The sequence below is a fragment of the Tursiops truncatus genome, chromosome 13 (genome assembly GCF_011762595.2).
Source record: "Tursiops truncatus isolate mTurTru1 chromosome 13, mTurTru1.mat.Y, whole genome shotgun sequence".
Classification (NCBI taxonomy): Eukaryota; Metazoa; Chordata; class Mammalia; order Artiodactyla; family Delphinidae; genus Tursiops; species Tursiops truncatus.
This window is the reverse complement of record NC_047046.1, coordinates 11,993,985-12,021,127: the sequence shown is the minus strand read 5'-3', so window position 1 is coordinate 12,021,127 and position 27,143 is coordinate 11,993,985. Positions and strand designations below refer to the sequence as shown.

Here is a 27,143-nt window from a genome sequence, read left to right as displayed (position 1 = left end):
ACCTCTTAGAATGTGGGTTAGTGGCTGTTTTCAGATGTTGCTAATGTCTAGATCAGTGCCTGGCATATAAAAAGTGCTCAATAATAATTCCTTGCATGTTACTTCACCTCTTAGAATGGCTATCATCAAAGACAAGAGATAGCAAATGGTGAGGGTGTGGAGAAAAGGGAGCCCTCATGCAGTGTTAGTGGGCATGTAAACTGGTGCAGCCACTGTGGCAAACAGTGTGGAGTTTCCTCAAAGAATTAACAATAGAACTACCATCTGATCCAGCGATTTGACTTCTGGGTGTATATCTGAAAGAAATGAAATCACTGTTGAAGAGATATCTGCACCCTCGTGTTCACTCACAATAGCCAAGACATGGAAACAACCTAAGTGTTCGTTGACAGATGAGTGGATAAAGAAGATGTGGTGTATGTATACAGTGGAACACTACTCAGCCATAACCAAGGAGGAAATCCTGCTATTTGCAGGAACATAGATGGATCTTGAGGGCATTATGCTAAGTGAGATAAGAGAAAGAAACAAATGCTGTATGATCTCATTTATATGTGGAATCTTAAAAAAAAGAAGAACCTCATAGAAACAGAGATCAGATTTGTGGTTGCCAGGAGTAGAGGAATTGGTTGAAGGTGGTCAAAAGGTACAAACTTCCAGTTATAAAATAAATAAGTTCTGGGGATGTAATGTACAGCATGATGACTATAGGTAATAATACTGTATTGTATATTTGAAAGTTGCTGAGAGAATAGATCTTAAAAGTTCTCATTATAAGGAAAAGGACATTTGTAACTATGTGAGGTGATGTTAACTAAACTTATTGTGGTAATCATTTCACAGTATATACATATATCAAATCATTCTGTTGTACACCTTAAGCTTATATAATGTTCTGTGTCAATTATATTTTAACAAAACTAGAAAAAAATCTGTTGCATAGACAAATAAGGGAATGAATTAAGAACTCCGTATGTTAAAACTACTGAACAATTATGGCCTCCCATTCTTCTTAGATCTCTCATAAAAGTATTTTTTAAAAATTTATCTTTTTGGCAAGGATAATTTTGGGGAAATTTTTCAGAATATACAAGGGGATGTTATAGTAAATTTCTCTCCTCTTCTCCCTTTTCCCTGGTTTCTTTCCTTAGAGGCCTTAACAATTCTTAACAATTTCTTTTTCATTGTTAGGTTTCTTAAGTATCCTTCCAGGATACTCTGTGTATACATTTGTGTGTATGTGTGCTTGTACATTTTTTAAAATGCAAAAGTAACATAGCATACTACACCACTATTCTGTCCTTCCTTTTTTCATTTAACAGTATATTTTGTTGATCATTTTATATAGCTCGTGTATAAGGCTGACTCTTTTAATTGCTCATTTTATTTAAATTCCAAACTATGGAGGTACCATTATTTAAGTATTTCTCTATTGGTGGACATTTAGGTAGCTTCCAATCTTTTGACATAATTTAAAACGTAGTAACTATCTTATATACATTTGTGATTTGGTAGATATTATCAAATTGCCTCCAGAGTTAGTTGAAATAGTTCACATTCCTGTGAACAATTTAAGAGAAAGCCTGTTTCCCCATATCCTCAAAAACAAAATGTTTTATGAAATTTTTTGTCTTTGTCAATTTGATTGGTGAAAAATAGTATCCTATTTTAGTTTTTATTTTTCTAATTGTGAGTGAATTTTTATATTTATTTTTTAAATGTTTATATGTCAACTGCATTTCTTTTTCTATGAACACCATAGCACACTCATGTCCTTTGCTCACTTTTCAGTTGCTTTTTTCTTATTGAATCTTAGAAGCTCTTTATATATTAAGGAAATAGGCTCTTTGTTATACGTAATGCAGATTTTTTTACTAATTTATTATTTATCTTTTATATTTTCTTTATGTTGCATGATTATTTTATAATTGTGCATACTAAATGAATTTAAAATTGTTACCTGAATTTTTTTTCTACATAGGATTTCTTAATATTTGGGATCTAAGGACTGGAAGGTATCCTATTCATCGTTTTGAGCATGATGCAAGAATACAAGCACTAGCCCTCAGCCAGGAAGATGCAACTGTTGCCACAGCTTCTGCTTTTGATGTCGTAATGTTACGCCCCAATGAGGAGGGATATTGGCAAATAGCGGCAGAATTTGAAGTTCAGAAACTGGTGAGCTTTTAGTCTGGTCATTTTATTTTTCATTCTTAGAATCTCTGGGTCTGATATAAACAGATAGTAATGATGTTGGCAGTGCTCATTCACTCAGGGCTTTCTGTGGGCCTCATGTCCATAAATCTCACAACAGCCTTGCAAAATAAGTAGTTGTATTTTCCTCATTTACCAAGCAGCCAATAAAATCTTAGAGCAGTGAATTGACTTGCCCCTGATAAGAAGTTGTGATTCTGACCTCAAGGCTGACATCGGGGTTGCAGTTTCTCATCACTGTGGTCCTCAGCCTCCTTCACATTAACAGAACGTTCACCCCTGGAAATCTGAGATCAGGATCTGGCCTGATACATAAGTGAAGATGAGTTCAGTGGTACCATCGCAGGCTATATGGGAAAGAAAGTTTCCATCCTACACTTTCTCCATCCGAAGATTTTCTCACTTGGCATTAAGGGTAACTCTTGAGTGAGTATAGATTCAAGTCAGTGTTAATCGGGTAGCCGTGTTCCATGACGTCATGTGTGAAGCTCAGTTAACCTTACTAGTTCATTACATAGAGCCTGTTTCTGAGTTCACTTGTACATGAGCCTCAACATTTGCATGGTGGGAGATGATTTGGTGGTAAGAAGGAAGAGCTGAAATCTGTCTATGCTGAATTTGGATTTAATTTAAAGCAAACTTGATTTTGGCACTGGTGGGGGAGTGAACAGAAAAGCCAACGCTGAATAATGAATTGATGGCCTGACCTGGAACAAATCCTGTTCCTCTCCCTTTTCCCCTGGTGAAAATCTTGTTAGACATGAATAACTAAAAAGCCATGGCATCACTGCTTCACCTCTGTAAGCTGCTTGTGCCTTTAATGCTCAGCCTCTGCGGTTCTAGTGTAGTGTTCTCAAAACTGCCTGATGCTGTCTTCTTCTCTTGGAGTTTTATTAGAAAAATGTGAAAGTACCGTATTTCTGTCTGTTCTCAAAACTACATAGTGCTTGTTATTTGGTTTCTGCCTAAAGAACACTGTAGATCAACAATAGCTATATGAACTCAGACAATTACTTGAGACGTGAGTCCCTTCAGAAAGTGCAAATCCGGCCTTGGCAATAAGGTGGCATCCTGGCATCGACCGGAAGCTTTCTGAAGTTGTTTACAGTTCCCAGAAGATGGCACAACCGCAGTCAGTCTGAGCCTCTTGGTCTGTCACACATCCAGCATGAAGGTGAATTAAATGGCTAGACTGAGGATGTTGATTTTAGGAAAGCAAGAAGTGATTTTTAGGATGGGGGAGAGAGGAATGAAGCAGCCGTTGCTGGAGCCCTGTGTTATAACGCTCTTCATGTGTTATTTCTCACCCTGGATGAGGGCTGGCCACAGAATGTACTGTCTCTGGAAAAGGCAGCCCCTGGCCCGGGCTGCTGGGCCATCTTTGTCTTCCTCAGATAGGCTCCCTGAATCACAGTGGCAGTGTTCCCAGGTGGTCATACTGGCCTAGAACAGCTGTCCTTCGCGATGGGCCCTCGGCTGGGGATGTGGGGCCACTACTCACACTGTGGGTCCTCAGGGCTAGCAGAGCCACCCAGATGTTTACTCTCTCGAGCGCTTCTGGACAGTTCTCAGGATTCAGGTCTTTGAACTCGTTTGGCTTCTTGTCAGGGACCATGGATTTTCATAATCACATAGGTGGCTTACCTTCTGCTTCTGTACTCTCAGAATTTACTCAGGGAGGTGAAAACCCGATGTAAACTGCACTCGGGGGAAGCATGCCACTTAACGAACATAGGAAAGCAAGTTACTCTTAAAGGCAGCTCCTCATACCTACGCAGATTAGAGAAAGTAGTAGCAGTGATGCGGCCGGAGGACTGTGTGGCATAAAAGTGCTTGCAGTGGCCTTCCTACCCTAGGATGGCACTGAAACCGGGAGAAAGTAGATAACTCGGGTGCTTTTAACCTTTTAGGAACACATTTTTGCTATTTGCACAAATGTTAAAATGTGATTTTGGGGCTTCCCTGGTGGCGCAGTGGTTGAGAGTCCGCCTGCTGATGCAGGGGACGCGGGTTCGTGCCCCGGTCCGGGAAGATCCCACATGTCGCTCAGCGGCTAGGCCCGTAAGCCATGGCCGCTGAGCCTGCGCATCCGGAGCCTGTGCTCCGCAACGGGAGAGGCCACAACAGTGAGAGGCCTGCGTACTGCACAAATAAATAAAATGTGATTTTGGCTAATTTGGAACTGAGTGAATTTTATGTTATTTATTCAGTTTCTTGTGAAAAAAATAAAAACTTTTATTTTTGAATAGTTATTCTAGCCTCGTGGTTCAGAATTTAAAAAACAATAAGGTTTACAGTAAGAATCTCCTTTCCACTCTGTCCCACAACTCATTTCCGTCCCTGAAGGCAGCCGTTGTTAGTTAGATTTGTGCACGTATAAGACAAGCGTGTCACAGGCTTCCTCTGCCCCACCTTTACACATAGTAGCACACTGTGAATCCTGTTACTTTGTTTTCTTCCCCCAAATTTATCTTAGAGGTGACCCCGTTTGTATGAGTTTATAAAGGTTGTCTTCCTGCTTTTTTCTGTGACCACATGGTATTCCAATACATGGATGTACTGTAAGTAATTTAATTAGTCCCTTAGTAAGGCATGTTTAGGGTTTTCTAGTTTTTAGCTATGACCAAATAGTGCTACAGCAAATAATGTTGTACACAGTTGTTTTGCATAAATGTGCGTTTATTTGTAAATAAATTCCTAGAAGTGACTTGCTGTGTCAGAGCCTATGCTCATCTGACATTGTGTTAAGTGTTCCCAGATTTTGGACCAGATTACATCCCACCAACCTTAGTGGGATCCATAAATGTGGTTGTCCCCTCTCCACTTCCAGCCCAATGTCTTATCAGACTAATTGACCTTTACTGATATGACAGATGAAAATGCTATCTTGGTGAATTTTCACCTTTTATTTCTCTTGTTAGGAGTGTGTTGTGTTTCTTTTACGATGAGCACCTTTTCATTTGTGTAGGAGCTGTGTTTCACTTCCTGTGAACTGGCCCTTGGCCCGTCTTTTTCTGTTGGGTTGCTGGTCTTCTCATTGATGTGTAGGAGGAATTGTGTATTTTTGAGCAAGTCAGGATGAATTGTAGGCGAGACCTGAAGGACTAAAATGACTCTTATTCTTTAACAGGTTGACTACCTTGAAATAGTTCCAGATACTGGAAGGTATCCTGTGGCCGTAGCCACTGCTGGAGATCTGGTATACCTGCTAAAAGCCGAAGACTCTGCCAGAACCCTCCATTATGTCTACGGGCAGCCTGTCACATGTCTAGACGTCTCCTCCAACCAGGCTGCTTTTGGTGTGAAGAGTCTGGGATGGGTGTACGAAGGAAACAAGGTACAAAAATAGCAAGATGTGCAATTAACAAAAAAGATTTTGGATTTTATTTTTTTAAAGGCAATTTAAAAATTAAAGATCTCTAATATATTTTTAAAAGATGTGTTCAGGCAAATATATCAGCCTGGTTAAAAAAAATTCAGGTAGTTGAAAATGATATAAGTAATTGTTTTCTTTCTCTTCCCTTCCCCCAGCCCTACTCCACAGAAGAAACTATTAACAGTTTTTAGGTATCCATCTAGAAAATTTTAATGCATATATAGGTACATTTATACACTAAAAAACATACCTTTGTTGAAATGAGATCATAGTGTACATACTGTTCTGTGCCCAACGTTTTTATTCAGTAATGTACCCTGGAGAGCATTCCATGTGAGCTCCCTCTCCCTAGAATTCCAGCGATGCTTACAACCCGTAGTCTGCTTAACCAGTCTCCTCACTAGTGGGCATTTAGGTTGCTTTCTCTGTTTGGGCTGTTATAGACAGCGCTACAGTGTGTGTTGCAACTTGTAAATCTCTAGGATAAATTGCTAGCAGTTATGTTGCTTGGTCAGAGGGTTGATGGACATTGCCAAGTTGCCTTCTAAAAAGGTTGCATCAAAATTTATATTCTTATCCACAGTTTGTAAAAGTGTCTCTGATACTCTTTCAGCCAGAAACAAGGAGATAAGTTTTTAATTGAAATTCTTTGCATAATGACTCAATTTTATCACTGCTTAGTATTTTACCATCCTGACTGCAGGCCAAGTACTTAGTCTTAAAACTGACTTACAGAACTCTTTCTCTTCCAGTGGAATCGGGGGAGAGGGATAAAGGTTCGTTTTATTTTGCTTTTCCTCCAGTTTGCTGGGTCTTGACCCTGCTGGCAGTGGGTGTAACCCTGGGAAGGAACTTCTCTGAGCCAGCAGCTCCTCTGACGACGTCCTTCTCCCAAGGAAGGAGGCCCTTTTCACGTAGCAGTGTTGTGAACTGGAAAAGAGCCAGTCTCTGGATGCACACCGTCTGCGTTCCAGCTGCAGGCCTACCACCTGCTACCCTGTGTGACCTTAAACAGGTTGCTTAACCCTCATTATGCCTCAGTTCCCTCATTTGTAAAAGGGAGTTCATAATGGTACCTACTTCACAGAATTGTAGGATTAAATGAAAACATGTGTAAAGCTTTAAGCATAGTACCTGGCATTGGAGTTAACGATCACTGTGTGCTTCCTGTTCTTTCTAGCTCTCATAGTTTGAGTCTAGCCTCTGGTTGTGATTTTTACATCTTGTTTCTCCTGTGCAGCCACCTGTAAGGTCAAATCTCACCTATCTAGGTGTTCACTGGTTTTGCAACATGGACTCCAATTATATGTGCTTCACCCAGGAAGCTACATGAAGCCGTAGAAACTACATGTGGCTTAGTTCAGTCTCACTGTGAGAAGGGACCCCTTTGTGCTCAAGCTGGCCTGCTTCGCTGGAGCATAGTCAGCATATCTTAGCTGGAAAGTCTGTGATGAAGTCATTCCTGTGTTTTGTCTTCCCAGGACGTGGGGGGAAAGGGACAGCAGTTGGTTTCCTAAGGCAGTTTCCTTTCTTGGCCTTCGAAAACACTTTCTTTTCTGATCCCTGGTGAGCTCATTTGATGAGAGGAGAGAGACTGTTTGCTTTCTAATTTTTCATCCATCATGCTTTCAAGTTTCAGTTATCTCACTTATTTCTCGAGTTCTCAGTGTAGTGAGGTGATAGTTTATTTAATCCTAGCCTGGTTTAAATTTTTCATATTTTTAATAAACTTTTCACCTAACAGGTTCTACTTCTCTGACTTACCTGAGTGGATCTGTTTCTATAGTGATACAGTTGCAGTGGATATATTTGAGAAACCAGTTAAAGGGATAGCTCAGCACAAAATTAGATTGGAAAAAAAAATAGACTGGGAGCATCCTTTAGGTGTTGATGTAAGTAAGCACTTTCTTGGATGCCTCTCAATATTTCCAACCCAATTAAAAAGCATTAATTATAAGAATTAGCTGATTCTTCTGTTAATTTGATAAAAATTCATTATTAAAAGTTTATAGTCCCTCTAATAACTTGTTAGCGGGTAGTTTTCATTGGTGTTTTAAAATTAAGAGTGGAAGTAAATTTGCTACAAGAATGTGTTTAAGTGCCTCTTTGAAATCTGACAGTAGCATTTAGTCATGCAAGTATTTTGAGTACACCAGCAAACCTTCAAACACTTGTGTGGGTGGATGGGTTGTTGTTAGTAGTGCTGGTGGTAACTGCATTGAGATGCTTTTCCAACATGAACGCCACCCACTTGAACGTGAGGGAAGCCAAGCTTTAACTGTGAAACTTTCCTTATTTTTGCAAAGGTAGGACTTTCTGTCTGATTATGTTTAATGGATTTTCTGCTTCCTCAGAAAAACCAACATTTCTGTGTGAATTAAGCCATGTAATGGGTGGCTCTGTGAGATTTTAGTAGCATCCTGCCACCCCATAATGTACTGTCATAATTCTTCAGTCTTATGTGCAGGCTCTGTGTCACCTTGCTTGTGAGCTCCACGCTTTGGTCCTGTCGGTCTCCATCCGGCCTGGCAGCACGTTTTACTAGGTTGGTATGAGACTGGGAGCAGTAGAGTTTGCCTGGAACTGTGTCCATGTGAGGGTTTGTGTCTGTGCCTCTGGGCCTGTATGTTTACGATTCAGATGAAGGCTTTATGAGAACACAGAGTCTGGTTTATCTTCCTTTGTACCTGATACAGAACTGGGGGTTAGCTAGAGTCCACTGTTGATTAACTGTGATAAAAGCAGACATGAAGTTCAAATGTTGGTAATAGAATTTTAGTCAGGAACTGAAATTTCCCTGACCTGTAGGAGTATTTCAGCAGTGTTACTTTTGTTTACTTGGAAAATGTCTTTACACCACATGATGATCACATTAGCATTTTATAGACACCACAGCTGTCTGAGCATCAGTCATGATGGTTCAGACTCATCCGTTCACATATCTACTAGCCAGCCTGTCATGTATTTATCACAGAGTTACAGAGCACCAGTTGTGTCCTTGCATCGGAGCATTAAAACAACATTGTGCACAGATTTCAGCAGACGGGTATTTGTCAAGTAACTTAGCTCTGTTAGTAAACATACTTAGTTTTCTAAGGAAACGAAACCAAGTAACTTAGCAGAAGTTTATCCATTTAATCTTAAGAAAAGGCTTGTGAATACAGCTGGTTCAGTCATTTCCAGCTCTGGTAGGAAGGCTCAGAGAAGGTGTTAGTGCTCTAACATTAGGGGCCACGCTTGGGTTTGCCAGCATGTTCTTTCTTTGGCCACGTAAAGTTGTAGGAAAAAAAAAGGCTATTATCTATTTGCACTCTTTCTTAAAAGAGCAGATCTTTAAACATCTTAAAAAAAAAAAAGTATTTTTTGACTAGGTAATGCATTCACCTGATTCAGAAATCAAAAGACATGAAAGGAAGGGTGTGCAGTGGGATGACTCCTTCCCACTCTTTTCAACCTGCCACCCAGTTTCTCTTCCTGGAGCAGCTAAATCAGTGTTGCCAGTGTCTTGCACATCCTTCCAGAGATTTTTTATGCATATGTAAGCAAATTGTCCATACATGCCCTCAATCCCCTCTTTCTAAAAAATATGAATAGTAAAATACTCTATTTTTGTCCTGCCTCTTGCTTTTTTGTGCAACAGAATCTCTTAGAGATGATTTCATCATTTCTTATAACATAATAAAGAACTTCCTGGTAGGTTTTTTTTATTTTTTGCAATTTTATGATATTGCACCTTGTAGTTGTACCTTAAGTAATTCTGCGACCCTACCCCCTATTGATGGATGTTAGCTTGCTCCCAGTCTTTTGCTGTTGTGACCAACACTTGGTCCACATGAATGTATTTGTAGGATTAGTTCCTCAAAGTAAAGACTTGCTGGGTCAGAGGGTGCTGTGCCTTCATGATTTTGATAGCTATTGCCCTCTATAGTAGGTGTTCCTTGGAAAGTGGAGGATGGCAGTGCATCCCATTCTCCTAGCAGTTCTTAACATCTTTCCTCTCACAGGCTTTACAGAAGGGTCACAACAAAATGAGGCCAGAAGGAATAAACAGAGCTCTGTCTGGTCCTGCCTTCGTTTAAGTTATTTTGTAGCTCTCTGCTTTGAGGATGAATGACCTCATCTAGAATCACATGCTTTACCTAGAATCAGTGCAGTGGGACTGACAGCCTTATCAGACCACCATTAGGGTGGACAGAGCTACAGCACACACTGATATGTGCCCCTTCTTGGCTTGTTTGCTACCATTTGAGGGAGAACCCATGGTTCTTTAAAGACAGTAGGCTCATCTGCCTCTTTTTTGTAAAATGAGGAGGGTTGGACATGTGACTTTTGGTCTCCTGTCCAGCACCCACGTTCCTTGATTCTTTTTTTTTTTAATTAATTTATTTATTTATTGGCTGCGTTGGGTCTTCGTTGCTGTGTGCAGGCTTTCTCTAGTTGGGGTGAGCGGGGGCTACTCCTTGTTGTGGTGCGCGGGCTTCTCATTGTCGTGGCTTCTCTTGCTGCGGAGCATGGGCTCTAGGCGCGTAGGCTTCAGTAGTTGTGGCACGTGGGCTCAGTAGTTGTGGCTTGCGGGCTCTAGAGCTCAGGCTCAGTAGTTGTGGCGCATGGGCTTAGTTGCTTCGTGGCATGTGGGATCTTCCTCAGGCCAGGGCTTGAACCTGTGTCCCTTGCATTGGCAGGCAGATTCTTAACCAGTGCGCCACCAGGGAAGCCCCCTTGATTCTTTAAGCAGTTAGGTGGTTTAAACTTTTTCCTTTACCTGTGGAGTCGTGTTGAGCTGGTCTGTCCTTGGAGGCTATTTGGGAGCTGAGGGTTTCTGAAATGGATTGAGGAACCCATTGCTCTCCTGTTACTTCTCTAACGGGATCTCCTAAGGGCCATGCTTATTGCTGGCAGGAATGATTGGGCAGGAAATTGTTTGGTACTTTTTCATCAATTCCTGTGTCTTTCTGGGCAAGGGGTATGTGGTGAGAAGGGCTGCTTGAATGTCTTTTACTCTTAGATGAAAATGGACTCTTAAGTGTTGACGTTGCATTCTTGGGTTCTCACACTTCAGTGGCATAAATGATCTTAAAGGTAGTCGTTGCTAAGTGGCACATGATTGTAAAAGAAAACAAATGGAATAGCAGTTACTCTGGCCTCATCTCTTCATCATGTTGCAGGGCAAAGATCAGTGTCAACTCTCTTAATGTGGCCCTTTGTGCCCAAATAGCCCTTTAAAATTTGTTTTTAGTCTCATACTTCCTGAGTCTGTCAAAAATACTTCCACCCATGAAAATGTTTTTATGATGCTAATCATCTTTATTAATTCTTTTGCTGCCTGAATTAAATTTTGCTCTCAGAGGTGGAGGGTTAGGAGATAGAATTGCCTCATTTAAGAGCATTATGTTGACGATGAATCTCATGCCTCATAAAGGAAGAGAGAGACCCACTTACAGCTCTCAGCATCATTCTGTGTATTTGGACATATTTCCTAATTTAGTTCTGAAGTGCTTGGCTTTCGGTGGCAGATTGTATTTAGCAGCACGCGGCACGCATCCTAATCAGGGTGACGTGAGTGAAGTAATCCAGGAGGCTGGGGTGTGTTTGACAAGGACACTGGCTTGGCGCTGCTGCCTCAGCTTACATCACGCTGGAAAATAATTGCTAACGTCTCTTAGGATAATCATTCCCTGTACGCGGACGTGAAAAGACTCTGGATTGGTTATTGCACTCGTCACAAGTTGAAATACCTGTCTGGAAGAGCCTTTGGGATCAAAGGCTCATGGATTCTGGCACCATTCTCCATACCTACACCAGAATATGAAATCCATCTTTCCCTTTGTTCAAGGTTCCATTCCAGAGGAGAACTAAAAACTGTATTTTACAAGCAGGATGAATAATTTGAAATTGAAAGTTCACAAAGTAAATAAGTATCTCATTTCCTCTTCACTTTCACCTTAAACCTTTAACATTTTTCATATTTATTTACTTTCTGCTTGGAAAAGTTTAAGAAAATAGCTCTTGGAGACCAGTTTTCTGGGTTGTTGAGTGATGTTGACTACCAAAGGGTCCGCTTTTGTTGCTAACGTTGCTGTCATTGTGAACGACTGCTTACTGAACACACACTATTTGCTGGATATCTGACCATGCTGCAAACAGGGATGTCTCAAACGTGACATCCACGTCGGGGCTTACCTCCTCGTGGGCTTTAACAGCAACTTAGTGACACAGAGGTGGTTTTCTCCATGTTGAGATGGACATGAGGTCGTAGGGAGACCTTCACGGTTAATTTGCTGAATTCCAAAGTACTGAAAAGTTATACAGGTAAATACGTAGATGAGGATTGAATATTCATATGCATTTTGTACATGTTTTAATATTAAAATGTATCAGTGGTAAGAGGTTGGTTCAAGGTGGCAGAGTAGAAGGACGTGTGCTCACTCTCTCTTGGGAGAGCACCGGAATCACAACTAACTGCTGAAGAGTCATCGACAGGAAGACACTGGAACTCACCAAAAAGATACCCCACATCCAAAGACAAAGGAGAAGCCGCAATGAGATGGTAGGAGGGGCGCAATCACAATAAAATCAAGTCCCATAACCGCTGGGTGGGTGACTCACAAACTGGAGAACATTTATACCACAGAAGTCCACCCACTGGAGTGAAGGTTCTGAGGCCCACGTCAGGCTTCCCAACCTGGGGGTCCGGCAACGGGAGGAGGAATTCCCAGAGAATCAGACTGTGAAGGCTAGCAGGATTTGATTGCAGGACTTCGACATGACTGGGGGAAACAGAGACTGCACTCTTGGAGGGCACACACAAAATAGTGTGTGTGTCAGGACCCAGGGGGAAGGAGCAGTGACCCCCATAGGAGACTGAACCAGACCCACCTGCTGGTATTGGAGGGTCTCCTGCAGAGTTGGGGGGCGGCTGTGGCTCACCACGGGGACAAGGACACTGGCAGCAGAAGTTCTGGGAAGTACTCCTTGCCGTGAGCCCTCCTGCAGTCTGCCATTAACCCCACCAAAGAGCCTGTAGGCTCCATTGCTGGGTCATCTCAGGCCAAACAACCAGCAGGGAGGGAACTCAGCCCCACCCATCCGCAAACAATCAGATTAAAGTTTTACTGAGCTCTTCCCACCAGAGCAACACCCAGCTCTACCCACCACCACTCTCTCCCATCAGGAAGCTGGCAGAAGCCTCTTAGACAGCCTCATCCACCAGAGGGCAGACAGCAGAAGCAAGAAGAACTACAATCCTGCAGCCTGTGGAACGAAAACTGCATTCACAGAAAGATAGACAAGATGAAAAGGCAGAGGGCTATGTACCAGATGAAGGAACAAGATAAAACCCCAGAAAAACAACTAAATGAAGTGGAGACAGGCAACCTTCCAGAAAAAGAAGTGAGAATAATGATAGTGAAGATGATCCAGGACCTCAGAAAAAGAATGGAGGCAAAGATCAAGAAGATGCAAGAAATGTTTAACAAAGACCTAGAAGAATTAAAGAACAAACAAACAGAGATGAACAATACAATAATTGAAATGAAAAATACACTGGAAGGAATCAGTAGCAGAATATCTGAGGCAGAAGAACAGATAAGTGACCTGGAAGATAGAATGGTGAAACTCACTGCCGTGAAACAGAATAAAGAGAAAAGAATGAAAAGACAGCCTAAGAGACCTCTGAGACAAAATTAAATACACCAACGTTCGCATTATAGGGGTTCCGGAAGGAGAAGAGAGAGAGAAAGGACTCGAGAAAGTATTTGAAGAGATTACAGTCGAAAACTTCCCTAACATGGGAAAGGAAATAGCCACCCAAGTCCAGCAAGCAAAACCCAAGGAGAAACACGCCAAGACACATAGTAATCAAACTGACAAAAAGCCAAAGAAAAATTATTAAAAGCAACAAGGGAAAAATGACAAGTAACATACAAAGGAATTCCCATAAGGTTAACAGCTGATTTCTCAGCAGAAACTCTACAAGCCAGAAGGGAGTGGCATGACATATTTAAAGTGATGAAAGGGAAGAACCTACAACCAAGATTACTCTACCCGGCAAGGATTTCATTCAGATTCGAGGGAGAAATCAAAAGCTTTACAGATAAGCAAAAGCTAAGAGAATTCAGCACCACCAAACCAGCTGTACAGCAAATGCTAAAGGAACTTCTCTAAGTGGGAAACACAAGAAGAAAAAGACCTACAAAAACAAACCCAAAACAATTAAGAAAATGGTCATAGGAACATACATATCGATAATTACCTTAAACGTGAATAGATTAAATTCTCCAACCAAAAGACACAGGCTTGCTGAATGGATACAAAACCAAGACCCATATATATGCTGTCTACAAGAGACCCACTTCAGACCTAGGGACACATACAGACTGAAAGTGAGGGGATGGGAAAACATATTCCATGCAAATGGAAATCAAAAGAAAGCTGGAGTAGCAATGCTCATATCACATAAAATAGACTTTAAAATAAAGAATGTCACAAGAGACAAGGAAGGACACTACATAATGATCAAGGAATCAATCCAAGAAGATATAACAATTATAAATATATATGCACCCAACATAGGTGTACCTCAATGCATAAGGCAACTGCTAACAGCTATAAAAGAGGAAATTGACAGTAACACAATAATAGTGGGGGACTTTAACACCTCACTTACACCAATGGACAGATCATCCAAACAGAAAATTAATAAGGAAACACAAGCTTTAAATGACACAATAGACCAGATAGATTTAATTGGTATTTATAGGACATTCCATCCGAAAACAGCAGATTACACTTTCTTCTCAAGTGCACACGGAACATTCTCCAGGATAGGTCACATCTTGGGTCACAAATCAAGCCTTGGTAAATTTAGGAAAATTGAAATCATATCAAGCATCTTTTCTGACTACAATGCTATGAGATTAAAAATCAATTACAGGGGGAAAAAATGTAGAAAACACAAACACATGGAGGCTAAACAATATGTTACTGAATAACCAAGAGGTCACTGAAGAAATCAAAGAGGAAATCAAAAGATAGAGGCAAATGACAACAAAAACACAACGATCCAAAACCTATGGGATGCAGCAAAAGCAGTTCTAAGAGGGAAGTTTATAGCAATACAACCTCACGAAAGAAGAAAAATGTCAAACAATCTCCACTCACACCTAAAGGAACTGGAGAAAGAAAAACAAACAAAACCCAAAGTTAGTAGGAGGAAAGAAATCATAAAGATCAGAGCAGAAATAAATGAAATAGAAACAAAGAAAACAATAGCAAAGATCAAAAAAACTAAAAGCTGGTTCTTTGAGAAGATAAACAAAATTGATAAAGCATTAGCCAGACTCATCAAGAAAAAGAGGGAGAGGACTCAAATCAATAAAATTAGAAATGAAAGTTACAACAGACACCGCAGAAATACAAAGCATCCTAAGAGACTACTACAAGCAAGTCTATACCAATAAAATGGACAACCTGGAAGAAATGGACAAATTCTTAGAAAAGTATAACCTTCCAAGACTAAACTAGGAAGAAACAGAAAATATGAACAGACCAATCACAAGTAATGAAATTGAAACTGTGATTAAAAATCTTCCAGCAAACAAAAGTCCAGGACCAGATGGCTTCACAGGTGAATTCTATCAAACATTTAGAGAAGAACTAACACCCGTCCTTCTCAAACTCTTTCAAAAAATTGCAGAGGAAGGAACACTCCCAAACTCATTCTATGAGGCCACCATCACCCTGATACCAAAACCAGAGATACTACAAAAAGAGAAAATTACAGACCAATACCACCGATGAATATAGATGCAAAAATCCTCAACAAAATCCTAGCAAACAGAATCCAACAACACATTAAAAGGATCATACACCATGATCAAGTGGGATTTATCCCAGGGATGCAAGGATTCTTCAACATACGCAAATCAGTGTGATACACCACATTAACAGATTGAAGAAGAAAAACCATATGATCATCTCAATAGATGCAGAAAAGCTTTTGACAAAATTCAACACTCATTCATGATAAAAACTCTCCAGAAAGTGGGCGTAGAGGGAACCTACCTCAACATAATAAAGGTCATATACAACAAACACACAGCAAACATCCTTCTCAATGGTGAAAAACTGAAATCATTTCCTCTAAGATCAGAAATAGGACAAGGATGTGCACTCTGGCCACTATTATTCAACATAGTTTTGGAAGTCCTAGCCATGGCAATCAGAGAAGAAAAAGAAATAAGAGGAATACAAATTGGAAAAGAAGAAGTAAAACTGTCACTGTTTGCAGATGACGTGATACTATACATAGAGAAGCCTAAAGATGCCACCAGAGAACTACGAGAGCTAATCAATGAACTTGGTAAAGTAGTAGGATACAAAATTAATGCACAGAAATCTCTTGCATTCCTATATACTAACATGAAAGATCAGAAAGAGAAATTAAGAAAACAATCCCATTCGCCATTGCAACAAAAAGAATAAAATACCTAGGAATAAACCCACCTAAGGAGGTAAAAGACCTGTACTCAGAAAACTATAAGACACTGATGAAAGAAATCAAAGATGACACAAACAGATGGAGAGATGTACCATGTTCTTGGATTGGAACAATCAATATTGTGAAAATGACTATACTACCCAAAGCAATCTACAGATTCAATGCAATCCCTATCAAATTACCAGTGGCAGTTTTTACAGAACTAGAACAAAAAAATCTTAAAATTTGTGTGGAGACACAAAAGACCCCAAATAGCCAAAGCAGTCTTGAGGGAAAAAAATGGAGCTGGAGGAATCAGACTCCCTGACTTTAGACTGTACTACAAAGCTACAGTAATGAAGACAATATGGTCCTGGCACGAAAACAGAAATATAGATCAGTGGAACACGATAGAAAGCCCAGAGATAAACCCACACACCTATAGTCAACTAATCTATGACACAAAGGAGGCAAGGATATACAATGGAGAAAAGACAGTGTCTTCAATAAGTGGTGCTGGGAAAACTGGACAGCTACGTGTAAAAGAATGAAATTAGAACACTCCCTAACACCGTACACAAAAATAAACGCAGAATGGATTAAAGACCTAAGTGTAAGGCCAGACACTATCAAACTCTTAGAGGAAAACGTAGGCAGAACACTGTATGACATAAATCACAGCAAGATCCTTTTTGACCCACCTGCTAGAGAAATGGAAATAAAAACAAAAATAAACAAATGGGACCTAATGAAACTTAAAAGCTTTTGCACAGCAAAGGAAACTATAAACAAGATGAAAAGAGAACCCTCAGAATGGGAGAAAATGTTTGCAAACGAATCAATGGACAAAGGACTAATCTCCAAAATATACAAACAGCTCATGAAGTTCAATATTAAAAAAAGAAACAACCCAATGAAAAAATGGGCAGAAGACCTAAATAGACATTTCTCCAAAGAAGACATACAGATGGCCAAGAGGCACATTGAAAACTGCTCAACATCACTAACTATTAGAGAAATGTAAATCAAAACTGCAATGAGGTATCACCTCACACTGGTTAGAATGGGCATCTTCAGAAAATCTACAAACAAATGCTGGAGAGGGTGTGGAGAAAAGGGAACCCTCTTTCACTGTTAGTCGGAATGTAAATCGATAACAGCCACTATGGAGAACAGTCTGGAGGTTCCTTAAAAAAGTAAAAATAGAAGATACCATATGACCCAGCAGTCCCACTACTGGGCATATACCCAGAGAAAACCATAATTCAAAAAGACACATGCACCCCAATGTTCACTGCAGCAGTGTTTACAATAGCTAGGTCATGGAAGCAACCTATATGCCCATTGACAGACAAATAGATAAAGAAGATGTGGTATATATATACAATGGAATATTACTCAGCCATTAAAAGGAACGAAATTGGATCATTTGTAGAGACATGGATGGACCTAGAGACTGCCATACAGAATGAAGTAAGTCAGAGAGAGAAACACACATGTCATATATTAATGCGTATATGTGGAATCTGGAAAAATGGTACAGATGAACCGGTTTGCAGGGCAGAAATAGAGACACAGATGTAGAGAACAAACGTACAGACACCAAAGGGGAAAGTGGAGGGGTGGCGGTGGTGGGATGATTTGGAAGGTTGGGATTGACATGTATACACTGATGTGTATAAAATGGATGACTAATAAGAACCTGCTGTATAAAAAAAATAAGTAGAATGTATCAATAATTGATATAATTGTTAGTGTGTTGATAATAAATGAATGGTTTTCACATGTTGTGAAAACCCTGAAATGCCTCTACAGAGCCCCAAGGGCTTCTCAAGACAATGTCTCTGACTTAGAGACCTTTGAGGACCCGACCACCTCTGATATTCTCTACAACCATGATGGGTGATTCTGCAAAAACTATTTCTTAGAACGCTGCCACTTCTTGTAGAAGTTAAGAGTGCTTCAGGATCTCCAGCGATCCTGAGCTACTCCTGGGAGGGAGTGATGGAAGTTATAGAAAGTGAATATAGGGAAAAGTATTTTCAGCTAAGTCGGGTAGTGGTATAACCATTGGGGACTTGGAGTCAGATAAGCCCTAGGCAAGCTGCTTACGTGCCTCAGGCTTCCCATTTGGAAATGGGAGAATACCTGGGGAAAGGAGGTAATGTGCTTATGGCTGGTGCTCAAGACTTGTTAGGCGCCTCCTTCACCTCCCCATCCCCACCAGCTTTGGGGTCAGGTCAGAGTTCATCAGGAAATCCTGGGCAAGGGAGCAGTCCAGGCAGAGGCACCAGGCCTGGAGGAGGGTTTCTGGGGGGCCGGGAAGTATTGCTGGGGTGGCCCAGGCGGGCTGGAGCACAGGTGCCGTGGGCTGGTGTGGGAGCTGTGCTGAAGCCATACCTGCTAGGAGCCATTCTCCTGAGAGTTGTTTTACAAGAATACATTCAGAATAGGAAGGGCTGGGGGAATTCAACTTTTTGCAGGATGAATGCAGTTAAATTAATGTGAATGCTGAGTCACTTCGTGTATGGTCACTTTGAGATGTGGAGCCTCATTGGAGAGGGCCGGCACTGTGTCTTAAGTATCTTTTGTCTTCGCTCACACTGGTGTAGTTTTTGTATATCGTGACACGTGTATCGTTTTCTAATTTCTAAAAACATTGATCAGAATTCTAGAAGCACTGAGCAAGTTTTTACAAGACCATTACATTGACATATATGACGATCATTTCCTTTTTTCTCATGTGCCTTTTAAAAAAAATTTAATTAATTTATTTTTGGCTGCATTGGGTCTTCGTTGCTGCACGCGGGCTTTCTCTAGTTGCGGCAAGCAGGGGCTACTCTTTGTTGCAGTGTGCAGGCTTCTCGTTGCGGTGGCTTCTCGTTGCGGAGCACGGGCTGTAGGTGCGTGGGCTTCAGTAGTTGTGGCACGACGGCTCAGTAGTTGTGGCTCATGGGCTGCAGAGCGCAGGCTCAGTAGTTGTGGCGCCTGGGCTTAGTTGCTCCGTGGCATGTGGGATCTTCCCGGACCAGTGCTTGAACCCGTATTCCCTGAGTTGGCAGGTGGATTCTTAACCACCGTGCCACCAGGGAAGCCCTCATTTGTCTTTTGAATTAAGCTTAGAATTTTATATAGGGCCTAATTTTTCTAATGGCTTTCCTGATTACTTATGTGGGATTTCCATCCAGGTTTACTGTTCCATACCCATGGGAGAGTGTGAACTTGGAGTTGATCTTGGCGTTTATTTCACTCTTTGAATAGGTGGCTTTGGCTTCTTTGTGCCAGATGAGCAGCAACTAGTTTGTTAGGGTTAAAAATCAGCTCGTTTTTCAGTTAATGAAGATCACTGGGGCCTATTGGAAATGTTTACCTTTGCTCTATAATCAGTAACAGTAACACTGTAGAATAGGCTGCAGGCTTTCCATGTATATAAATCCAGACAGTTGAGACAGATGGTGTTGGTTTGATAGAGGGTAGGAGAAGAGGGCACACAGAAAATGGCCTGAGTGAGTTTGAATTTCACAATATTTAAGACATTTTATTGTTTTCAAGTACACGTAGCAGCTTAAACTAACAAAAATATTACAAAGTAGAGGGCTTTTGCTTTTTATTCAATATGTAGATGAATATGATTTTTTAATTTACCCGGCACTTTAGTCTATAAGGCAGTGTTAGAGAGTGGGTTTATAATTAACTTATCAGTTACTGAGTTGCAGATGAGTTCTTCTAATGGACGCAAAGTTAACTCTCTTAAGCATCCTCTCAGTGTGTTATTAATTTACAGGGTAAATCCAGTTTTGTAGATAGTCAAAGGAAAACCCCAGCTCAGTCCACATTTGAACAATCACATTCCAGATTAAGGGACTCGGGAGGTTTTCAGTGGGTCACAGTGAGGCCAGGAATCGTCTGAATGTGCCACGTAGGGGAAGCAGTTCTGCCGTGACCTGGGTTCTGACCGTCTCCTGCTGCAGGTGGTCCATTGATATGGCACTGACCAACTGGACCAGGACCAGATTCAATACCCACATTTCTTTGGATCTTTCTAGGTTAGGACCTCTGGCCCAGGCTCTGCCTGTTCCCCTGGGTGGCCTCTCTGGACTGCGGAGTTTCCTTAGGGTGTGAACTCCTATCTCATGTTCCACAATAAGTTTTAAAGCATATATTGAAAATGACATGAGAATACTTCTTCCCCAGCACCCCCCTCCTTCACCTGCCCCTGCCCTTTCCCCACCTTTGGTCTCTTGTACCACCTGTCAGTGTCCCTCCTCATGGTCCCTTTCAGATTTTGTCGGAGGAGCAGTGGCTGCGTGCCAAGGACTGTGGGTGACTTGCTGGTGCGCACCTTCTGCCTGGCCTTCCAGACCCTGGAGAGTCAGCCTGCCACTCTCCACCCTGCACCTGCAAAAGGAGCCTGTGCAGTCCAGAATATGCCATGTTTATTCCGGACTAGCAGCAGCATTCCCTCTTCCCCTCCTGTCGCTCCGTGTCCTTTCAGGAAAGGTCCATCCAGGGTCCCACTTATCAGAAGAAGCCTTCTCAACTGTTGTGGCTCTCAGTGAACACCTCCCTTCCCTTACACTTACAGTACACAGGGTCTGCATCTCACCTTGCCTTACTGTTACTGCCCAGCGCTATTCTTAACCAGATTGCCGTCAGCTGGGAGGCAGGACGTGAGCATTTAGAGCTGAGTACCACTGCTTTAATGTTTCCGATTCCTTTTTGGCTTGGGAGGCAGTCAGTGTCGGTGTAGTGCGGGGGTTCTCAAACGCCAGGGAGTATCAGAAAAATACAGATCTTGGGCCTCCACCCCAAAGGCTTCTGACTCACCGAGTCTGGGTTGGGGCCTGAGGGTCTGTTGTGCCCAGCGCTGCCGATGCTGCTGGTCCAGAGCCGCACTTTGAGCACCCCGGGGTAGTTGGAGGCCCACCCACCCAGCTTTGAATTCTGGTTCCAAACCTTCAGTTCTGTGTAAGTGGTTTGGCCTCTCTGCACCTCTGCTTCCTCATATATAAAGTGAGTAAAGTCATGATAGCCACTGTATGGCATGGTGGGGATCAGGTGAGAGGACGCGTAGTCGCAGTGTTTTGCACATGAGAGGACACTGTAAGTCTTAGGCATCACTACCCATTTTTGCCAGGACTCAGGAAAAGGCTTGTCATATGGTGGCAAACACTGACCTAGAAATGAGATTAGCTGGGCTCTGCCTAGTGCATCCTCAGCTGCTGTTGTTACCTGTGTAATTTGGAGTAAGTTATTTAAATTATTTTAAGCCTCAGTTTCTTTATGCATAAAATGTGTACGGTAGTGTTTGTCTTCCTTTGCTGGTTGTGAGAATCAGATGGAATGATATTCTGAAAGGATTTGTGTGAACGGAATATCATGATGATTATTAACAGCTGCTATTTACAGTGTACTTCGTGTGCAAGACGCTGCTGATCACGTTTGTGCCGGCACTGTCGTGTACCACGTAGCACCATATAGTGAAAGGTTGTTATGCCCTTAAGCGTGTGAAGGGGACTGGGGTGGACTGTGTGCCCTACACCAAAGGCGCCAGTAGTTCACTGCAATTTTTCATGCTCCTGCATCAGCTGTCATTTGTCTCGGTGATCTGATTGTAGCCACATTCTGCCTGTCTACCCACTTCTAAGCCTTTGTCCAGTCTAACTTGGGGCCAAATGAGAAGTTGCCAGGCCGGTTGCAGACTGACGCGCAAGCACCGTGATATCCTGAATTGCGTATACAGTGTGAAGTCTACAGGCTCACGAGTGTTGTTACACGACCAGCTCTCACTTGCAATCTTCCCATGTAAAAAAATCATGTCCAGGTTGTCTTTAATTCTGAAGAATTCATTTCGTAGTTTGCAGCCTCAGTTTTCCTCCGTACATAACACAGATTTAATGATAACTTTCTTTCTCGTGGGGACTTTGGTTAGTTACATGTAGTTAATATTTGTGAAGTGCTCAAAACTGTCTGTGCTCTTTATTGTGATGAGGCCTGCTGGGAACCTGAAAGGAGTATGTGAGGATTTTCAGCTTTGAGTTACATATTTGCATAATAATTATGATCTCTTCATTGTGCTAAATGCTCTGACAGTGAGCGGTTCCTGTTCATTTTATGTACCCCATCAGCCCGTTCTTTGTTAGTCGTACCTCTTGTCCTTCTTCTAGCACTAGGACAGAGACTGTCTAAAGAGATCCCTGAAGCAAAGCAGAGAACCATATTCTGGTCACTACCTTCCTGCATTATTTCCAGCACCTATGGGTGTAGGGGGAGAGAGAGATGGGGTCATATTGGCCTGCATTTTCACCCAAGTGCACTCCTGCTCTCTGGGTTCTTTTCAGGCTTAGGTCACAATAGGTGTTGGTTTGGCCTGCTCTGGTCCTTTGTAGACATCTGCCCACATCACAAAGCCCCATGTTTGGCACAGTCTGCGGTGATTGGCAGTGCCTTCCCGGGCAGAGTCCAGTCCTGGAACAGCAGGGGTTGCAGGTGCATTGGCACGTGGTGGTGGGGAGTGCACACGGGCCTGCCTACCCGGTGCCTGGCGAGGCTCAGCAACACCGTCCCATCCCTGAAATATCCTGTCCTCGTGGGCTTGTCACTCTCATTAAAACTTAAACATGAAAGCCGTTCAGGCTGCTTCTCCCTTTGTGCCGCGCTTGAGGGTGGACTGTGCCAGAAGCATGTCATGGAGACTGTTGAGGGGCTGCTGTGTTTCAGGGAGCTGTGCTCATGTCAGGGGTCCATTTCTTCGGCTCTGCATCTTGCTGTTTGCTGCTGCTAAAAGCACCTGAGAGGCAAGTTTTTGTTTGCCAGCAGAGTCACCTTTGGGATGGTGGTGAAAGTCATTTTCCACATGTTCACAGATACGCCGCGTTACCAAGCCTCTTGCACTGACTTATCTCTGGCAAGGACTTACAAAATAGTCTCTCTGGCTGATTGTCAAAAATTACATCATATCAGAGTAAACTGCTTTTAAATCAGACATCCATTATTCATGTATATTAACTGCTTTTTTATTTTTTTATTGGCTGTTTTTTGTATGATTTACTCTTTTCTCACTAGCTCGCCTTCCCTCCCCAACTGTCTTTCTCATCGTTTTTTACAATCTTAGCTCATCTGTGAATTTATAGAGACTGTTCACTTAGCTTTGTATGTGAACATCAATATGCAGACCCTGCATTTTTTGTAGTAAAATTTTTGAGCACATTTTTTGAGGGTCATATTTATGTTGGGTCAGAAGAGCAGCTTGGGTCGTTTACATGAGTAAATTCTACCCCAAAGACTGAGAGGTCTTTTTCGTCTGTCTTTTTTTTTTTTGAAGTTGAGCATTACTAGTCTTGTACTTTAAGTTCTGTATGGAATAAAACTGTACCTCCCACTTACGAACCAGCTAAATACGCTGCTGTTGGTGGAAAGCAAATTGACTTAATGTGTTCATCTGTGGGGGGGGATATCTTTAATGTAAGGCTGGTGTGTCGTTCACCTGTAATCGACACAGGCAGAGGTGTGCAGCACTTATTCATTCTTTCAGCAAATAGGTACTGAGTCCTTCCTTTGTGCCAAACACGGTACAGGTATCCAAGAAAGTATCTGTTCACTCCAAACCATGATGCTGGAGTCCCCCGTGCACCTGGCATCTTTGTCCTCCTGGTACTTTGACCTGATGCATGGCACTTGACTGTTTGGAATAATAATGACTAGATAGAGTTTATTCTATTTATTTAACCCCATATCAGCATTGTTGTTGTGTGTAGTCAACATTTGCATATATTCGTGCACATCTACCTGAATCTTCTCTCACTGTTCTTGCCAGCATTTCAGACCTTTTATTCTGGAATGATTTTATATCTTCCAAAAGTGTATTGTGTAGTGAGGGTCTCTTGGCCACAAGTGCTCTCTGCTCTCGGTATTTTTATCCCAGAACATCTTTATTTCATACTCATTCTTGAAAGGTGGTTTTACCAGTCCTTTATCGTTCCAGGATGACAGGTGTTTTCTCTCAGACCTTTGAAGAGGTGATTGGTTTGACTTCCACTGTTATTACTGAGAAGTTGTTTAACTGTCATTCCCATTTAGGACTTTTTCTCTTCTTTTGGCTGGTTTTTCCTTGTCTTTAATTTTCTGTGGTTTCACTCTGCTGTCTCTAGGTGTGGATTTAGTTTTATTTTCCCTGTTTGGGGTTCTCTTGCACTTCTTTCCTTTCAGTTGCAGAAAGTCTCAGCCATTGCCTTGTTGAAATTTCCCCTCATTCTCTCTATTCTTTCTATCTAGAACTCAGGTTAGATGTGTGTTAGACCAACTTGTTCTCCCTTCTGTGCTCTTCCTCACTCACTCATCTTTTCCATCTCCATCTCTCTGTGTTGCGTCCTGAATAATTTCTTCATCTTTGTCTTCCAGTTCACAGATTCTCTCTTGGACTCCGTTTAACTCATCCATTATTTTTTTTTTTCCCTTTGGTTGCACTGGGTCTTATTTGCAGCACGTGGGCTCCTTAGTTGCGGCATGCGGGCTCCTTAGTTGCGGCATGCACGTGGGAGCTAGTTCCCTGACCAGGGATCAAACCAGGGCCCCCTGCATTGTGAGTGCAGAGTCTTATCCACTGCACCACCAGGGAAGTCCCCTGATTTTTTTTTTTAATTTCTAGAAATTCTATTTGTTTTGTTTTTCAAAGCTACTTAATCAGTTTTGCTGCTTTTGACCCCTCACCCTCTTTTATTTCTGTAAACATTTCCAGCATGCATATTTTTCTTCATCTGATAAACATCTGATATCCTTGGAAGCCTGTTTTCTGTCTCTCACTTGTGATGAGCTGTTTCTGTGTTGGGAAAAAACTTTTTTTAATTGTGAGCTCACATTTGGCTGATCTTGATTTGTAGATCTCCTGTGGGGCCTGGGTTGAGAGGATCTTCCTCCTGAGAAGATTCTGCCAGGTACCAGGAAGCATGTCACCAGCATGAAAGTACTTCTATTACTAGACCTGGGGTCTTTTGGCCTTGCAGGTAGTATAACTTCAAACTCCCAACCTGCGTGAGGCTTGCAGGCCGAGGGCAAACATTTTCCATCCTGAGCTGAACCTGAGACAGGCAAGTTGCCACGTAGGCTCTCTTCACCAGTGGATAGATTTTTGTTCCTATCTTGCTTTTTGCTGAGTGTACATAGCTGTCCAAGGGGCCCAGCTTTAGGCAGACTTATCAGTTCTGGTTCCACCTGGCACTGGCTGGAAACCTTGCCTCCTATTTCCCCAGTTTTCCAGGCTCTGACGCTGGCAGACGCCCCCAGAGCAGCCCCTGATGTGAGTACTACTTCCCTTTCAGGTTGTAGTGCTCTCTTCATTTTTGCCTCCTCGGACTTTCTCGGGTTTCGTAGGAGTTAAACAGAATGTTTACAGGAATGTTTACTAGACTGAATCTTCAGTGTTTTAAACAGGATGGTTTCCCAGACATTCTAGACATTCATAGTGTGCTGTGTTGTCAGAGGTGGAACCTTGGGCCTCGATACAGTTTGGGAGTTCTGGAATCTGGAGACTGTGGAGAGAGATCTGTGGAACCTTCTGTTTTGAGTACAAGGAAGTGGTTCCTTTGTACAAGCCGGCAGCAAGATTAGGCATCTAGAAATGGGGGAATGTGTTAAGCAAAACAAGGACTATCTGAGTACTTACTATGTACCAGACCATGGTAAGCCCTGGGTTTGCCTGATAAATGTGTACCAGTCAGTTAATCTACAAGCACTTACTGAGTACCTGGCACGTGCTGGCCCTTAGTCAGTGCTGCAGGAATGAATGATAGGATTGCTGCCCCAAGGAACTTACAGTCTAAGTCTAGGACAGTGTTTTACAATATGTGGCATGGCGCTTGGTAACAGTGCCTTAGCTGGCTTGCTAAAATCACAGTCTCCTCGGTGACCCTCCTACCCTCCAGTGTTTGAGAACCATGGGTCTGGGGAAAAGTTGGAGGAAGCAAATGTACGGTTCAAGGTGGCCCCCTGGGGACACCAGATGGGGTGCGTAGATGGTGAATACCTTCAGCGCTGACAAGAGGGAATAAACTCTGCTAAGGGCTCAAAGAGAACCCACAGTAAGCTTAATTGGGATGGAAGAGGAGAGACCATGAGGATTATTTTCTTTACTCTCTAGAATTTGGCTTCTTATCATGACTTTACCCCCTCAGAAGGGCAAAATATATGTGGTAGTGATGGAGGTGGGTTGTTAGAGATCAGAAAAGAAAGTAGGTAGACTTTGTTATCTCCAGGAATGTCAGTCAGATCTTCCTCCCCATGCCTTTTTTAATCTTTACTTCGCTGCAATCCAGCACAGCGTCTCCTAACCTTTTCTCTCTCTGTCGCTTCCCTTTTTTTTAGATGGTGGCAGACAAATTATCTTTAATTCACAATGCCTTTTAAAAAGCTATAGTCTTGTAAGGAAGCCTTCTGACAACTCCTCACCCCTTTGGAAAGGCAGTGCCTGGGGTCCTGAGGCGGTGAGCCCGCTGCTCAGGTTGACGTTGGTGGTGGTGTAATGCCTTTGGCAGATGACACATAGGAGTGTGAGGAAGACTCACTATTTTGGTAAACTTAAAGAAAACACAAATGGAATTCCTTTTTTCAGTCATTAGCACACAGCCAAAAGTCTGGGACTGCAAGGCTCTGTAATCTCTTCATAGCTATTTCTGTATACAGTGGTTCCTGTTTCATTATGAGGCTAATAGCAATCCCAGATTAGGAAATGTTTGTATTGCTAAGTCCAGTTCTTAATGGGTGAAGGAGAAAGTTGGCCTGCCTTGAGCTCACCCCACTGCAGGGGCAGTAGCCATTTCTTATCCCTTTCCTCATGGTTTGGTTGGAAAGCCAGTCCTAGGCACACCGAATGGTTCGGGTCACACCCGGGAGGGGCGGGGCCTGCCTGCACCGGGGCGTTGCCGATGTTTCCCAGATGTCAGGCCTGTGGCCACCACCTCCATCCTGACTCTACACTGCTGCCCCTACTGTTACACCACCACCTGCTAGAACATGGCTGTAAGGTGGGTCTCCTTAGAGAGGCGAGCCCCACAAATGGCAGACCAGGACAGTTGGTGGCTG

At 42.3% G+C, this 27,143-nt stretch overlaps 1 protein-coding gene across 1 annotated transcript in view; it reads left to right on the top strand.

Annotated features, from left to right (window-relative positions):
• The window catches only part of FBXW8 (F-box and WD repeat domain containing 8), a 114,007-nt gene that overhangs the window by 63,776 nt on the left and 23,088 nt on the right, over positions 1-27,143 (top strand). Inside the window, exons 6-7 of the mRNA XM_019950376.3 lie at positions 1,982-2,178; positions 5,345-5,551. Of these exons, the coding sequence (XP_019805935.2) occupies positions 1,982-2,178; positions 5,345-5,551 (404 nt within the window). The remainder of the gene's footprint in view (positions 1-1,981; positions 2,179-5,344; positions 5,552-27,143) is intronic.